Source organism: Gigantopelta aegis, chromosome 4 (assembly GCF_016097555.1).
Source record: "Gigantopelta aegis isolate Gae_Host chromosome 4, Gae_host_genome, whole genome shotgun sequence".
Classification (NCBI taxonomy): domain Eukaryota; kingdom Metazoa; phylum Mollusca; class Gastropoda; order Neomphalida; family Peltospiridae; genus Gigantopelta; species Gigantopelta aegis.
The window spans coordinates 76,728,435-76,746,546 of NC_054702.1; the positions used below are offsets into that span (position 1 = coordinate 76,728,435).

Below are 18,112 nucleotides of genomic sequence, written 5' to 3' on the forward strand. Positions count from 1 at the left end.
TCAATAACTTATCACGATGTATAGTTTCTTTTAAAATAGCTGTTTTGTTTTTAAAGTTTTCATATTTAATCACTATTTTGTCAACGAAAAACTGTATTTATGTATGAGGAGTCACATTGGAAAACCTATAACGTCTAACATAATACTTGTACGTTTTTCTGTGTGAAATACTAGAGAATAACCTTCAAAACCTAATCCTCGGGTATTAGCACTTTGTGTTAATTATATATTGTAAAATTACTGCATACATGCCATCACTTTTTCAACAGCAAACTAAATGATGTCAAACTTTGAGCCGCATTTTCCTCGGTTTCTCACGTCATACGTGTGGTGGCTGATATGTAGGGACAGTGTTGGTTACTGACAGATTTGGTATATGATCTATTTTGATAGTTACACTTACTTAATAGTATAAAAGTACATTACTGAACCTGTTCTAATATATTGTAGAAGAAAAGCAACATCAGTGAGTGATGTTTCACATCTCCCAGTTTATAAGATGGAAAATGGAGACACCAAGACAGTTGATACATCAGTTTGTGTTCAGGAAAATGGAATGCCGGGTGAATTCTTAGACAAGATGTACATCTTTAGAGAATTTAAAGTGAGAATAGAAAATATAATTTTCCAAACTAACTTGAACATGCAGTATGTGAAATTAATAATCATCGTCGTAATAAGACCACTTTTGTCGATCCCATGATAATACATTATTATAATTATAACTTAATGTAGACGTGCATGTACAATACAAAAGAAAACGTATTCAGTTATTGTGAGATGGTAATATCTGAATTATATTTCAGCTGCACATGAATTGGACCGGATCCGATCCTCAGAGTGGAATATACGATTATGAAATTGGTTTTGCATCAAGTAAAGACGGCGCTGCCTCTCCTGACCTCATGTCATTCACATCTACACACCACCATGATCACGCTCAGCTATTTCATGATAACGTCAATGCAGGAAGAGAATTCTTTGTTGTTATTAATGCCATCAATAAGGCCGGACACGCGGCCAGTAAGGTACATAAAGTATTACACCAGACTACACTGCACGGTTAGTCGACAGGTATCATAAGTATAGTTGTCCAGTGTTCGAAACATGTTTTACTACATTCGTGCTGTCTATGTACATTACAACACGAGAAATAATGTCAAACAAAGATGATTAGTCCATATTAATAAGGAGTGTCATGGGTTTGCTGCCAATGTAATATGTTTCTGACGAATATAGCTCTTTTGACGACTAAATTACATGCTAAAAAGAATTCTGCAGAAATAAATGTCTCGTGTACCATACATTTATTTTACATCGCTGACAGTTACATCCATAGATTATCATTACAATGTATGTTAATTTAAAAAAGAATGAAAACAAAAGTAATAAATAAACTTTAAAACATTAAATTAAAAAAAGTTAAATATTTTGTTTTTTAATTTAATGAATTCACACACTTTGTGATGAATATCCAACTATAAACCAAGTTTCATTAGTATAGAGCTGATAGTTTGAGAGAAATGGAACTGAATAAGGCATTTCAACAATGAGCTAAATGCAAACGTTTACAACCTCAATGCTGTTGAAAAAGTAATATTTAGATTTTGCCTTTTTAACTTCGTAACTTAGGCGAAACAATAATTGTTCTTGTTTAAAGTATCAGTTTTTATATTTAATATGTGTCAACCTAATTTTGCAATAGTGTAAAGCAGATATTTGCTCACAGTAATATCATACGTAGGAGAAACAAAGTTATGATTTAAAATGAACTTTCATCTATTACAGACATTGGACAATGAAACTACTTTAAATATAGGCTAAAGACAATGTCACTCTAAAATGTATTACTGGGTATTATATAAATGTAGTCGATATGTAAAGGCTGTGTTATTTAGAACTATTGGCAACAAATTCAGTGGACGTTTAAAGTTTTAAATATTACTCTAAAAGTATTATAGTTAAACCGTATTTGTGTTGAAGGTGATTGGTCCAGTGATAGTATTAACTCAAAAGCCAACCTTCAGTCCACCAATAAGAGTACTCCTGCGAGAAGGACATCTGGTTGCTGAATGGTCACCAACAACATTCACTGATGTGGAAGCCGAGTATCTGAAGTATTCATTTGCAGTTGGTATGTTACAAGTTGGATATAGTCTGGCATCTCGTCATGAAATGTCATTATAATATTACATGGTTTTGAGAAATCTATGTGTGTGTTTTTGTCATGTTGTTATTAATCAACAAAAAACAAATCTCATATAGCCATCCAACTCAGTAAAGCTGAACATTTTCGAAATACATAAAGTTAGATACTTTACGAAAGATGTAAAAATAGAAACATTTTTAAGACTTTTTTCAAAATGTGGTCTTTGGAATGCTTCTCAATAACAGATGAACTGGCCCAGTATACAAAGATTAAACACTTCAATTTAATAAGAACCTATAAACACATATTAAATAAATTAATCTATATGCGTGGAATAGTAGTTTAATTAAATTCTTTATAATTTTATGGAAACATTGTCATATTGTATACTTTCTACAGGACACTCAGCTGGTAGTGAAGAAACCCATCAGTGGTCTGCTTTGAAAGCTGGTGGAGGATGTGTTATTTCCTCACCACCTGTTTGTACTGCCATTCCTGTGTCGGATCTACAGTTCGGTCTTCATCAGAAACACACTTACTTTGTGTCTGTCCAAGTGGAAAACATAGTCAGTCAACACATAGTGGCTGCATCACAGCCGTATGTACACAATGATGAACTTCCACATGCTGGGTTAGTCTATGAAGTAATACCAAGCGATGAAGTCGAGACATTGGACACACTGGTGAGTGAACGAGAAGTACATTGTGTTTTCTGTCAGAAATACCGTTAATATCATAAACTAGTTAATTAAAGTGCTCCATATATAAAAAAAACCCACCACACTATTTAATACCCTCAAATGACTACAGGCGTACGGGCTCCCATTTGTATAAATTTTTGTCGGAATTAAATGAAAATGTCCGAATCTGGATAACAACAGATATTCATATTAGGATTACTGCCAACCAGCTATATACAGTTGCAAATGAATCACTACGCAGTTTTACATGGATTACATCTAATATTGTGGGTATAATGATATACACGTTATAAAAGTTTCAGGCCAACTCAATTTGCACGAATATCTATATCGTTTTTGCACGAATTTGACTATTTGGTCTAGCACTGAGTGGTCAGTTGCCAACCCGTGCTCTCCCCCATCCAGTCTTGTATGCTTATGGAAGTGACAACTTCACAGTTAGCCCATGATTGGAGAACGATAAGATTTCAGCTCCACAACATAAACAATTTCTTAGGCCAATGGATGGTATTTAAATGCATAGACAATTCAATCCAATTACTATAAGGGTTTAAATATTGTAACTTGTTGGAGATTCTTTTAGCTGACGTCTTAAATCTTTCAAACTGATTGCAATTTTGTATACATCAACTTTGTCTGATTTGACAACAAGCTGTTTCAGTTTTAACAAATAAAATAACATGTATTAGCCAGATTGGTATAACAAAGGTAGCAAACGACAGATGCTATGTATTTATTTATTTTGTATCATGACAGCTCTTCATTCTGTCAGGCATATTTAAGAATTAGAACTCTATTTCAGCCATTAGAAGACAGTGACCACCAACTTTCCTCAAACAGCCTCAGTGTTCGGTGGTTTGGATTCACCAATGGTCTAGGAAGTGTTACATACAAAGTTGGATTGGGAACAACACCTGACAGTGATGATGTCGTATCGCTTGTTAATGTTAGCAGTAAAACTCAACACACGTTTACATCTCTCAGTCTTAGTGTTCACCAGGTGTGTAGAATATAATATGTGGAATAATGTGACGAAATAATTATATATTTATTCTGAGATGCATTCACTAATATTAAAATTACTATGCAAAATATATCTACAAATATGAAATAGAGATTAATGAATGAATGAATGAATGTTTAACGACACCCCAGCACGAAAAATACATCGGCTATTGGGTGTCAAACTATGGTAATGCAAATAAATAAAGTGATGATCAACATCAATATAAAAATTCAAGGTTTAAACAAAAACAGTGTAAAGAACTGTGCAAAAACACAAATATCACAGAATTTTATGGATACTGAATTTTACTCAAAACTTCAATTTTGTGCTGTATTGGCCATTCTCAAAGAAAATGTTACACCCCTGCACCACGGTGAGGTTACAGCACGCGCAGGGGAAATAGAGATTAAGACAAGAAAAGTGAATGTAATCAGAGTTTAGTACAGTTGGCAAATTTAAGCAAAACAAATAAGATAAACTACATTTCATCATTTTGTATGTCTTCTAAAATAAAATTAATAAATGTGTAAGGAAATAAAACATTTAAAGGATCGTTTGGTTCAATATACATTGCAGAACTATTATGTGCTGGTTGTGGCCACGAATGAAGCTGGAGACACAAGGGTGTCATCTGATGGATTCCAAGTAGTTGAAAACCAGACTGTGGTGTCTGAGGTTGTCATCAAGGATGGTCCAGTGTGTGTGTCAGCAGGTACTGTAATTATTACATTAACAGTAAAAAAAATACAAAACCATTTGAAGAATTAAAATAATTAATTATGAAAGTCATGGAGCTAGTAAAACAAGATAAATGTGATGTTTATGACTCTATCCGTGTTTGTGACTTTACCCTTATTAGGTCTATACCTCATTAGATATAATTCTGCTGTGGCTAATGGTCTGAAAATTATCTAAATATTTTTGTTCGCATTTCAGTCTAGAATTGTATAATGTATTTTTCATTCACACATTCAACTTAGGACAACATTTACATAACCATAAGGAGTTATGCAAAGAATAATGGATTAGCTAAATTTCTTTTAATCGTAACCCGTAACTGATTTATGCAAATGTTCAATTCTTAGAGGTCTATCGTAGATCATGGCATATATTGTAAACATTACAACAATATTTGTGTATAAAATGGCCTTGTTCTTTCAGACGCAGTGGAATGGCATCCAGAGCATTATCAACAGGTATGATAACTTGAGTTTTGTATCACAATATAGAACAACATATGAAGTATGTCTCATTTACCGAAACTTGTAAAAGATAAGTGATAAATCATATAGTTTCACTGGTGAATCATGCATTATGTAAACAACAATGGACGCGAGTATAATATTGTTTGTAAGACAGTAATTTTCATAGCCACTACATTTTCTCATTAGCGACGATGTATCTGTTATACCTTCTTACCCACAGACATTACAGTACATATCATGGACTTTGATATACCAGTCGTGGGGCACTGGTTGGGACAAAACAAACTCAACCAAAGAATGATTCCACCGAAGGGATTCAATGCTACAACCCTTGATCATTGGGTGATCGCTCTACAGACTATACACCTCCAAGAGATTATTGTGTCAAAACTAAACATTTTGTAACAAAATGTTGTCTATGTCACTCATGACTGATTATGTTACCTTGTCAAAAATCTTTATTAGTTTGAAAAAATTACACTGGATATAATGAATGTACAAGACTAGATACAAAAGTATGTCGAATATATGTACAAAATGGGGGAACTTTATAGTAAGCTAGTCTAGAAATGGCAGTCATGTTTGCGACGGTCAAAAGGATGAATTGTCAATAAAGGATTTCATCGGGAGTTGCTGTCTTCCTATAGACGAGACACTAGACTGAGATTCATGGAATCAACCACTATTTTTGCTACATTGCAGATATATGATCTTGATCATGGATAACAAATTTGTCATTCAGATGGTTGTTTGTTTCCATTTATGTATTTTTTGTATATTTATTTCTGCTTAAATCTTTAACAAGTTCTCTGACGTTTACAATCCACAGTTACTTTGTGCAATCCCGATGGCAAGTGGTCCAACAAAATTAAAAATCTAGAACGCTATGATCGTACGAAAACAAAAGAAACATGTGTAAGTCACTTCTTTCGATTTGCTGTCGCATGCAATATGTCACTAACAAATAGTTGGCCACCAGTAATCTTTGACCCATCCATGACATCAAGATAAATTTATTCCAGTTATAAAGTCTAAACATTGGAAAAACAAACGTTCATCGTTTCGCCGCCATTTTGGTGGTTGCCCTGGTAGGCAAGGCACTAAATTGAGATTTATGGGATCAATCACTATTTTTTCAAATCACCATTCGACTCTATGCATTGTGCAGATATACGACCCTGATCATGTATTACGGTTTTGTCTTTCAGATTATACTACAGTATGAAGGGATGTATATATGTAAACTGAGTTTATTAAAACGTTTTGCCACTATATCTAGTATAATATTACTATTAAATGCAACACTTCGTGTAATATAATATTATTTTTTCTAATCAAAGGTTCCAGAACAGCCGTGTCTGGATGATATATCATACCAGGCTTCAACCACAGTGTATTTTGCTCACTGGACGCGTTCTGCAAAGTTCAAGTCCCTGTATCCTGATGCTTATTGGAGTCTGCAAAAGAAGAACACCAAACTAGGTCAGCTATATTTTCAGAGTGCTGATTACCTGTAGGTGATTCTAGATATAAGTTGGGACCTCTTCCTTGTCACAAAGCCATTAACAGCTGCTTGTTTCAGGATGTACATGCACTGATTATTGAATTTTAGCCAAGTTCTACACTAGTTTTCATCGTCTGCCTCTTTGTTTACTATCATCGATAACGGCGGTTGTGGTTAATGTGTGCATGCTGTGAGATACATATATCAGTACAGGTTTTTCACCCCAATTTACTATTTAAATGTAAACTATACCAAATTATTGTTTTTCACGCTTTGTTTGGTGGGTACCTAAATAAATTGACATGACTCCCCAATATTTCTTTATGCAGTTTTGTTTGTAACAAGCTAAACAAACTTTGAGAACATTTGACATGGTAGTGATGAATTAACATAAAATGCTGTTTCTGTTGTCAAATTGCAAACATTAGTTATATTTTGGAACATTATTATTACAGTTAACAGTTGGGACATCGTCCATGACTATGAACACATATCATCTGCTGATACCATAACTGCAGGAGGTGTAGATTTAGAACCAGGTGACACGTACAGAGCTGCAGTCAAGTTTTGTGTTGGCAAAGTTTGTACTGAACCAGTTTTCAGTGATGGCGTCATAATAACAGCACATCCACCAAGAGCAGGACAAGTTATTTTAAAATATAAAGAATCTTCTGGAGTATCTCAGGTAAAACTAAATTTACGTCTCTCTTTCTCTCTCTCTCTCTCTCTCTCTCTCTCTCTCTCTCTCTCTCTCTCTCTCTCTCTCTCTCTCTCTCTCTCTCTCTCTCTCTCTCTCTCTCTCTCTCTCTCTCTCTCTCTCTCTCTCTGTTTGTGTTTAGGGGAATGTGTCTTTTTAACCAGATGTTGTTCCAGGCCATAAGACTCACAGTATTACTAATTTTGATTACTTACCAAAGTTTGTTTTGTTTAGCGACACCATTAGAGCACGTTATTAATCACGGGTATGTGGATGTCAAGATTACTTACCAAGAGTAAATACGATAAAGAGTAAAAATAAACTTTTTACAGTCTATCAAGGAGAAACATTATGGGAATGGGAATGTTGACCTTTAAGTTATCCTCCTTACTCACCTGATCTAGCCCAAGGTCATTAATTTATTCTCAAATTTGAAAAATGATATGTGTGGCAAAATATTTGAGGAGGACAAATCTGTATCTGATACTGTTGATGACTGGTCAAGGGTCCACGTTTTAACGTTCTACAAACCTAGCAGTGATTAGAGGAGGTTATTGATAAATAATTATAAGTCATTACTTTGTGGTATATAAACTATGTGAAACATTTTGGCTCGGCTTATATATACATTATATTGTTATGAATTTGTTTTTTGATGAGAATATAAAAATGATTATATATACGTGTATATGTGTTTGCAGATTGATGTCGAACTCAGTAAGTTTTATGATCCTGACATAATTGATAATGATGAAGCCATGTCGGCCATTTCACGATATGAGTGGGCACTCACTGACAACAGACATGACAGCCGTCTGCTAGAAAAGTGGACTCATGTGACCAATCTTCAAGACATAAATTCTGCAGATGTAAGTAAAAATGCTATTTTTAAAGATTCATATATGAATTTGGATATAGTGTAGCTTGATGTATAGAAGATCATTTATACTAACGCATCTCTTCTAAAAGTTAAATTAATATTTTGTGTGTACTAGGTTTTGGAAATTGCTTTTAAAAAATTTAAGTAGGCATATATCCCCTTATTGGATCATGGATTTCCATATATTAATACAATATACAAATATATAATATTAAATAAAGGGGATATATTAAATAAGAAGGCAATGGATGGATGCTAACGGTGGGTTCCAATGAAAAGATCCTGAACATGAATTGTGGCTTGATGACGCCCTAAAAGTAATCGACCTTCAACGTTTTGTGCCTGCAGTGATCTTCCATCAATATGTACAGACTGTGACATATAAGTGTGTATGCTGCACTACACTGGTGTATACCCATTTGAATCATACATAAAGTCATATGGTCGTTGTTACGCGTCGTCGTAGCCACCGCATTACTAATAAAACACTTATGAAATGCTACAATATAGGGTACATTCTTATGATGGAATCAATTATATTAGAAGAACCCTGCACACGACAACTTATAGGAAAAGTTGTGTTGACATTTACTTGGGAATCACTATTCAAACAGTGATGATTAACGGTGTTTGCAACAGTTGAGCATATCGTGACTCATCACGAACCAAACCAATGGTTGTAAAGTCCTTTGTTTTCGTTTAAACAACGAAATATCTGTTGGAGATTTTAACCAAAAAGATGAATAGGTCGAAATAGATTTTAGTTTATAGACATATTATAATGATGACGGTGTATTTAGTCAGATATTTATGGAGAAATAACAATCACATCTGGAAAAAACACTTTCTGCAATTCGTCATCCCCTACTTCTCTTGAATAATATGTTTTGTTTTATCCTCTAGGGATGTGAATTCATTAATATTTCTCAGTACTATAGTTTTGGGTTTAAACATCATGATAAATCGTGATCCTAGTGTGACTGTGACGAAGCTATGTGAAATAGTAAATACTGTGTATAAATATACGAGTTTGATTGTAACAATTGGGACATCGGTTTTTATCATTACTTAAATGGTGTAAATACACAAATGCTCAGTTTTGCTTTAACATTACTACTTACGATCATTAAACAAATAATTTAAAAGTATAAAATGTTTTTAAAAATTCACAGACCTCATTTATTGTGACTCTCGCGGGTAAGCTGGACTTCAGAGAATGCAGACGTCTTGCCATCAGAGGATTTAACAAAGTTGGACTGTCCACCACTATATCTGCTGATGTGAAGAACTGCTCCGCGTTTGATCCTGCTCTTGTTGTGTCGTCTGTCGTCATTGATGTTTTAGGTAGAATGTTTGTTTTCACTTATTTAATGAGCTATAAAGTTTATTTAAAAAATAAAAAGTTCAATAATAATAATAATAGTAATGATAGTATAATATAGTATGATAGTATGATAATGATAATAATAAATAATAATACCACCACCATCACCACCATCATCATCATCATCATTTCAACTCATTATTCAGGTATGAAAAATGCACATATAATATTTTCTCTATAGTTTTACAGATACTGCAATGTGTTTTTGAACTTGCAATTATAATTGGTAGTCTGATACCTTGTTAAAGATATTTTAGTTCAGCTGTGCTGTTTTAAGTTTGTATAGCCTCTATTAGAAACATACTTATCTGCCCTTGATTTGCATAGCGCTAAGCGGCCCCAATTAGCCACTAAATAACTTCCGGCGCGTTCACGCTCCAGTCGCTTGCAACAAAGGCCCTTTGTTTCTACTGAATTGTGGAGTAGTCACCGACTTATTATTTAATTTTTTGACGTTAATAAAGTTTTAAAACAAGTACTATTACTATAGGTAGATGTTTTTATATTATATTTATATTACAGCAACATTTACACTTTATAATGCAATGTATATAGGCCTAATTGATTTGCAGCAAACGAACTATTTAGTCAAACAGGCGCGTGTGCAGGAAATTGTATAGAGAACGTTTAGACTGGCTAGTGGTGTTTTTAGGGGAGGGGTTGGGTAATGCGTCTCCGAAAATACATTGAAAAAACACAACAACAAAAATAACATAATATAGCACGTGGGGAAGGGAACTGTTCTGATCGGAATATTACATATAGTCCGTCCCACCCTCTTACAAAAACGTTTTGTTGTTTTTGTAAATAAGTTTTGTTTGACGTAAAAAATAAAAATAAACGTTTTTGGAAATAACAAAAATATACTATTTCTGTGTATAATTTAGAAAACAAGCGGCTCAGAAATAAATAACTTGTAGTAAATTCCATAGTATGAAAAAACATTAATTAAAACTGCAGGTGTGTTTGTATGTTTAAATGAAATTATGATAATTATTGTGAGGCGAGATTGCAGCTTTGAAAAAAACAATCCATGCAAGAAAACCAAAACAATGAGGGTGGGTGACAGCTAGCTAGATTCATCTCCTATATTTAACATATGGTCAGTTATAACAAAACACAATTTCATCAACTGGGACTGGCATGCATAAATCTCAGCTAAAGATTCACAAACAACTGTGATCATCGGCCATTCTTGCTGTAACCGGAATGCGCTGGAAGTGGTTAGTGGTTAGGGGACGTAACTCTGCCTATTCAGTCGCGAATTTCTAATAGGGGCTATATCCATGCAATGATTGCATGCAATTGTATGCCGGGTCCTGTATAATGGATGTTGTGTACACTGATTATATAGCTGTATATTTTTCAGGAAAAGACGACGGTAATGGCACGATTACAGGAGTGATATTAGAACAGAATGCCCGCTGGTTTCAAGATGATGTAGACTATACACCTTACTCTAACATGCTGTCTGCCGTGTGGCCCACTCTGAGACACAGAGACTACACATGGGCAGTCATGGAGGGAGGGTCAATAGAACCAGCAGATCACTACAAGCGAGAACCACTGATGACAACATCCGACCCTTGCACGTTAAGTGTCAAGTGTGGAAAGACGGGTGTGTGTGTGTCTTATTATATTTAAGATTAAAATGTGTCTTGATTATCTTTCTAAAAATCACATTTTATAACGACATAATGTAATAAAATATTAGTTAGATACTACATGTCATAATAAGCACAGTTGTGTATTCACGTCTGCGTTACAAATTAAATGAAACCTTGTATTGGAGGCGTATCGCCCTTTCGGATACCTTGAGACTGAATTATTGTATAACACCCAATAGATATGCTGTACATATTTAAATGAAATGGCTGCCTTTACATAATTGTATAGATGCACTTATAATATTTTAAAAAAATAAGTGTCATTTGGCAGGTTTCGAACCAAGTGCACCGATTCACTTGTCACTCAGCCAAAGTGGCTTCTACAAACATAGAAGCAACTTAACATGCAGTTTATAATATGTACTCTCAACCACACGGTTTGAAAATAATGTAACAATAATTAACTATTTATATCATTTTGAAACTAATGTTACATATATTTCTGTCTTATACACGTACGTTTCACAAAGCTGAGTAACGTCAGTATACGTTCGTCATTTAAATATAACTTAAATTGATAACAATAACTGTTAAACATGCTAAATGATCTATATTTAGTTCACTATTAACAGAAATACATTTCTTCAAAAAGCAAGTATGTTGATAAAAAAATCAACTTGCCTACCATCCATAAACAAAACAAGCGCATTGACAACCACTGATTTGAAATTTCTGGAATTATTGTACCTATTTAGCTTAGCATTAAAATTATAGATTAATATTAATACCTATAACTAACTATTTCTCATTAGCATTGCAATTATAGACTGACATTAATACCTATTCGTAACTATTTCTCATTAACATTACAATTATAGACTAATATTAATACCTATTAGTAACTATTTCTCATTAGCTTTACAATTATAGACTGATATTAATACCTATTAGTAACTATTTCTCATTAGCATGACAATTATAGACTGATATTAATACCTATTAGTAACTATTTCTCATCAGCATTACAATTTTAGACTATTATTAATACCTATTGGTAACTATTTCTAATTAGCATTACGATTATAGACTAATATTAATACGTATTAGTAACTATTTCTCATTAGCATGACAATTATAGACTAATATTAATACGTATTAGTATCTATTTCTCATTAGCATGACAATTATAGACTGATATTAATACCTATTAGTAACTATTTCTCATTAGCATTACAATTATAGACAATAATAAATCCTGTTAAGAAAAGCCCACATGGGCGGTGGGTGCTGCAGTTAATTGTAATGTAAATTCAGTTAAACCTTAAACATTTTAATCTTTGAGTAATAGACTATTCCTAAATTTACAAAAACTACAAGTATCAAATAAAATAGTTGTATTTTAAATACTTAAATGCATGTGGTTCATAAATCACTGGTTTATTTTGGCTAATTTGCAGACAAAGAATATATAAATATTCCATTTGAAGAAAACTTGGAACATGGAAAACGTTACTACATATGCATATATGCCAATGAGAAAACTGTGAAGCATGAAAAGTGGACGGAGCTGCTACCAGAAGTAAAGGAATGCAGTGATGGTGTTGTCGTGGATCTGACAAAACCAACTGGTGGACGTGTGTGGGTTAACAGGCTGAGACACAAGCAGTACCAGGTATGTAATTCAACATTAGCCACAAGCATAACACAATCAAATTCTGGACACAACGAAATTCTTGACATTGAAAATCACGGTTGAATTAATGATATAAAATATTTGTTTCTTGATATTGTTGGCCAAATACAAATGAATTCTTCGCAAAATCTGCTTCTTTGTTGGATAGAACATTTTATGTGTACATCATGTGAATGTTAAGCTTGTTCACTTCTTAAACGGCCTTCTCTATATTATATCACATATTAGACATTTCTCGATTCCAGTTCTATGTTTAAACCTTACAGGCTTCTCTTTCTGAAGTTGAAGTTTTCTGGGATGGATTTAGTGATGTGGAGGAAATCAACGAAGCACTTCATCAGAGTGGTATAGCGGATTATCAGTTGGCCTTGGGTAAGATAGACTGTCTAACTATTCTCAAAGAACATGCATTCTTACTACAAGAATAGTTTTACAATAAAGCTCCATTGTCTACAGTGTGTTTTTACCGTGCAGCTGTTTGTATATATGTATTCACATAAACAAATTTAGGAACTAAAATGAAATGTAACCTAGTACAAACATTAGAACGATCAGAAACACGTTTAATATACAGCCACTGATATTGTATGCAAAAAAAAATATTTTATATGTAATTACAATCGTTAAAGAGTCTCTTTTAGTCCATAACATCTTAAAAAGTGCAGCAAACTCAGGAATGTCCCTTCAAAACACAAAATATAGTATTACATATGAAAATTATATATATATAGGTGTTTCATTTAGTGTTCAGTATATTTTAATGGCATATATTTAACTAGAACTGTCTAGCTCATCATAGTATTAAACACCCTAATTCAATCAATGCTAGACATGTAAAACGGACACTGCTCTTGAATTTCAAAATGGTGGTTGGGTCAATCAACAATACGTAAAATAGAGTTAGCTAATATTTTGAATAAATGTGTTTGATATTTGTTTCAGGCTCTGTTCCTGAAGCTGGTGATGTTGTCAGATTCCACAGTGTTGGGTTGATCAATCATGTGACTTTACACGGCCTGAAAATGCAGAATGGTCACACACTGTATGCCACAGTGAGAGGTTTGTTTACCAGCAATCTAATTCAGATGTTTTAGTTATTACTTAATATTAATACTAGCCAAGTAAAATGTCCACTTAAAATGTCAGACGAGGTACACTTTGAAAGCTGTGGAATGTATAGCATATCAGTAAATATCAATCATTTTATTGCATTGGTGACCATCTTGTTTTCACACCATATTCTAACATTTTCCGATGTTCCAATTTTGGCCAACTTTAGATATGTAGTTCCGCAGACCTCATAGTATAAAAATAATCATAAAACGTACCCATGCACGTTTTGTTTGGAATTAAGGTATTCTGTCATATGTTTACTCTACTATTTTGATTACTAATCTTTTGATGATGATTTCCATGTGACTGTCAGTGAAACATTTTATGTATTTATAACATGAGTTTAAATTTAAATAATTATAAGCATACATTTTACAAATTAAACTTAACTATTCCGTTTTCAGCTAAGGATTTTGTAAACCAGACAACAACTGTTGCTTCCAGAGCTTTTATTGTGGACAACACACCACCTCTTGTGACGACAAATCAGATGACGGGTTTTGGACGTTTTATTACATCATCGCAAATACACGTCTGGTAACATAATTATCTTATTATAAGGGATTATATAGTGATGCTATTATACATGGGTCAAAAACTGGTCAGCTAACTAGACTGACAAATAGGTAGTTGCATAATAACATTCAGTTCTGAAGAATGTTTTTATCTAAAGATGAACATTATATTACATAAAGAACTAAATTGAACTACTCCATCAGACATCAAATTACTCACTGTCGAAATTTGTATAGGACGTAGATTAAAGGTCTCTTAACGTTTGTAAAAATGTACTTAAATATTACATCAAATATTAGTACAGAACCAGTGTTATGAAGTATGCTTATGGAAAGATATCAAATGGAGAATGAGACATATTTTTATTGTGCATCATTAAACTAACGTATTTTGTGATGATATTTGTCACCAATATTTGAACAATGTAAGTAAAATATTTACTCATTATATTTTTTTAAATTTTTATTTATCATTTATCATAAAATACTAACTGACAATTAAACTTCTTATATGTTGTTGTACAGCTGGGCTGGTGTCTTTGCTGACCATGAGAGTGGAATAAAGAGTTTCTTGGTGGCTGCAGGATCAAGACCTGGCTATGATGACATCATATCATTCACTGACACAAGCGACACGTGTATCAACCTGGATAGCACCAACAAGATGCAGGATGGGTACAAATACTACATCACTGTCAAGGTCAACATTCAATTATTGTATCTATGTATATATGTATACGTCAGCGTTGTATATCTGATCTGGTTCAAACTCTTCTAGGACATTTTCTAGCGTGTTTTTTCCAGTCACTCATATCTGCCTTGATTGCCTTGTGTTTCTTCTCAAAAGAATGTACTGTTAACTTTCTCTTGCGTGTCAGAGTTAAAGCACTGGATCCAGCTACCCCGTCATATGGGACCACATAAGTCATTTGACATAACGTGTGTATATTTATGTCAAAGTTTGAGATAAACATACAAACTCTTACATGTTTATATAGAGAAACGGTTCGGAGTATGTATCATAATCTCAAATGAGCGTGCTTTATTAAATAACACGGTATGTATAAAGATAGGAGGTTTATACAGGTACAGTTGGACTTGTCTTCAGTATAAAAAGCGGTTTAGCATGCCAGAAAGCTAGCATGCCAACACAACATTACTCTATCAGAAAGCTTCTATAGGCATAACATCACAGGGAACAATAAACAATTCAATCTTTGATTAGAAGAAAGACTCCTTGAGATGGGTTTTTTTTTTAATAACTGTGCCAGAACCATCAATGTTAAGAATGCAGTCAAACGAATCTGGGGTATTTTGTGTTTTACAAGTTGAGTCAATATGTCGGTTAATTCCCAAGAGGCAAATACACAATAGGATTGCGAAAATGAGGTATGCTTGGCGTATGCCCCTGGATATGCCAGTGTTCATTAACATCTATTTTGAGTTCTTTAGTAATTTAATTACTATGAGTTTTGTAGAGAACAAATTTGTTGTTGCTGACTTTACAGGCTTTTAATGGAGCTGGACTTTACAAGCAAACAGTGTCTCGTCCAGTGGTGACTGATTCTTCTGCACCTCAACCTGGTCACGTCTACGACGGTTCCAGGACAGAAGACAAAGATTACATCAACAATCTGTCAATGTTTGCTGCATACTGGGGAGGATTCAGTGACCCTCATTCATTTATTAATATATACAAGGTGAAGGTCGGAACATGTTCTGGTTGTGATGATCATCTAGAAGAATTTGAATACAATCTCAATACAGGTGGTGGCCTTGTTATTAACATTATAATATATTTAATAACAATATAATTATTTATCTATAAGGAACAATATTTCAAATAAAAACCCCATTTATGATGTATGTTTTGGGGAAATATATATTTTGATTATACTTTGATGCTTAGAAACTAGTGATAACAAAAATACATGTTGAAACAGTCAGCTTTAAAGTGGATACATGCTGAACTGATATGCAATAATTACATTCTAAAGAAGTGACAAATTACAAATAATTCAAAACTAAAATTAAAAGCACACGTGAAAGGTATACTCTATTTACTTGGAAATGCGCCTTACTTTTTTGAATAACAAAGTAAAATATTGAGGATTAATTAAAGTCTTATTCAAAACATGTTCTGGGTGTGATGATCATCTAGAAGCATTTCAATACATCTCAATATAGGTGGCCTGTTTCGTATTGACATTATACTATATTTAATGACTATAAGGAACAATATTTCAAATAAGATCATTTACAATGTATTTTTAGGAGCAATATATATTTAGGTTATATTTTGATGCCTGGAAACTAGTGATAATAAAAGTACATGTTTTTATATACCATATATAATAATTTTATTCTAAAGAAGTGATTAATAAATCAACAAACTACAAATAACTCAGACTTAAATAAACAACACACGTGAAAAATTTACATACTTGGAAATAAAGTATTGAGGATTAATAAATAATTTGTTGGGATATTTCTATTGTCATGTCTACTTGCAATATTTCAGGAAATGCTAGATAATATCATTTGGGAATAAAATTCTTACAAACAAAACTATTAAAAACTATACGGATTAAATGTGGTAAATTAGCATTTTTACTAAACTCATTTTCCAGTACCGTAATATGTTGACAATATCATTATCCTCAATTTGGATATTTTATAGAAATTGACTTAAGCCACACAGCTCCTGCACATGGAGTTACTTACTTTGTGACTGTCACTGCGTGTAACTCCGCCTCCCTCTGTACCAGTGTCACTTCCGATGGTGTTATCATAGACAGTTCTCCTCCAACAAAAGGACACGTAATGGATGGACTAGGATCAACAGAAACACAGTTCCAAGCTATTCAGTTAGTACTACATACTGCTAGATAAAAATACCAATTTATGTTTATTTTATATTGTAGACTAAACGTAGAAGCATGTAAGCATACTTATTGCTTAAAAACATGTTTAATAACAATATAATCAAATACATACGTTCAGTATATTTATTGATGACTTGGTACAGACACAATGTTTTAATTGTTATTATTTTTCCACAACAATGAAGGAAGGAAGGAAGGAAGGAAATGTTTTATTTAATGACACACTCAACACATTTTATCTACGGTTATATGGCATTAGACATATGTTTAAGGACCACACAGATATATATAGAGAGGAAACCCGCTGTCGTCACTTTATGAGCTACTCTTTTTGATTAGCAGCAAGGGATCTTCTATATGCACCATCCCGCAAAACAGGATAGTACATAGCACGGCCTTTGTTACACCAGTTGTAGAGCACTGGCTGAAACGAGATATAGCCCAATAGGGCCACCGACGGGGATCGATCCTAAACTGACCGCACATCAAGCGAGTGCTTTATCACTGGGCTACATCCCGCCCTTCCACAACAAATGATAAACCCCATCACAGTAATATAAAACAGTACTTCGTTTCTGCAATTCTTCATATGGAATGAATGAATGAATGAATGAATGAATGTTTAACGAAACCCCAGCACGAAAAAATACATCGGTTATTGGGTGTCAAACTCTTCATATAGATTTAGATTGTAATTGTCAACGTTTGTCGATCAAATAATATTTTCAACTGTTTGTAATATTCATTCTTTTGTTAATTTTATTGAAAACTCA

At 33.4% G+C, this 18,112-nt stretch overlaps 1 protein-coding gene across 1 annotated transcript in view; it reads left to right on the forward strand.

Annotated features, from left to right (window-relative positions):
* The window catches only part of LOC121369995, a 74,056-nt gene that overhangs the window by 13,079 nt on the left and 42,865 nt on the right, over positions 1-18,112 (forward strand). The window contains exons 14-32 of the mRNA XM_041495078.1: positions 451-604; positions 807-1,028; positions 1,984-2,134; positions 2,549-2,832; positions 3,653-3,850; positions 4,433-4,568; positions 5,018-5,052; positions 6,402-6,543; positions 7,021-7,250; positions 7,964-8,131; positions 9,315-9,486; positions 10,896-11,144; positions 12,591-12,805; positions 13,093-13,198; positions 13,769-13,885; positions 14,344-14,476; positions 14,980-15,154; positions 15,963-16,221; positions 17,135-17,321. Coding sequence (XP_041351012.1) covers positions 451-604; positions 807-1,028; positions 1,984-2,134; positions 2,549-2,832; positions 3,653-3,850; positions 4,433-4,568; positions 5,018-5,052; positions 6,402-6,543; positions 7,021-7,250; positions 7,964-8,131; positions 9,315-9,486; positions 10,896-11,144; positions 12,591-12,805; positions 13,093-13,198; positions 13,769-13,885; positions 14,344-14,476; positions 14,980-15,154; positions 15,963-16,221; positions 17,135-17,321 — 3,333 coding nt within the window. The remainder of the gene's footprint in view (positions 1-450; positions 605-806; positions 1,029-1,983; positions 2,135-2,548; positions 2,833-3,652; positions 3,851-4,432; positions 4,569-5,017; positions 5,053-6,401; positions 6,544-7,020; positions 7,251-7,963; positions 8,132-9,314; positions 9,487-10,895; positions 11,145-12,590; positions 12,806-13,092; positions 13,199-13,768; positions 13,886-14,343; positions 14,477-14,979; positions 15,155-15,962; positions 16,222-17,134; positions 17,322-18,112) is intronic.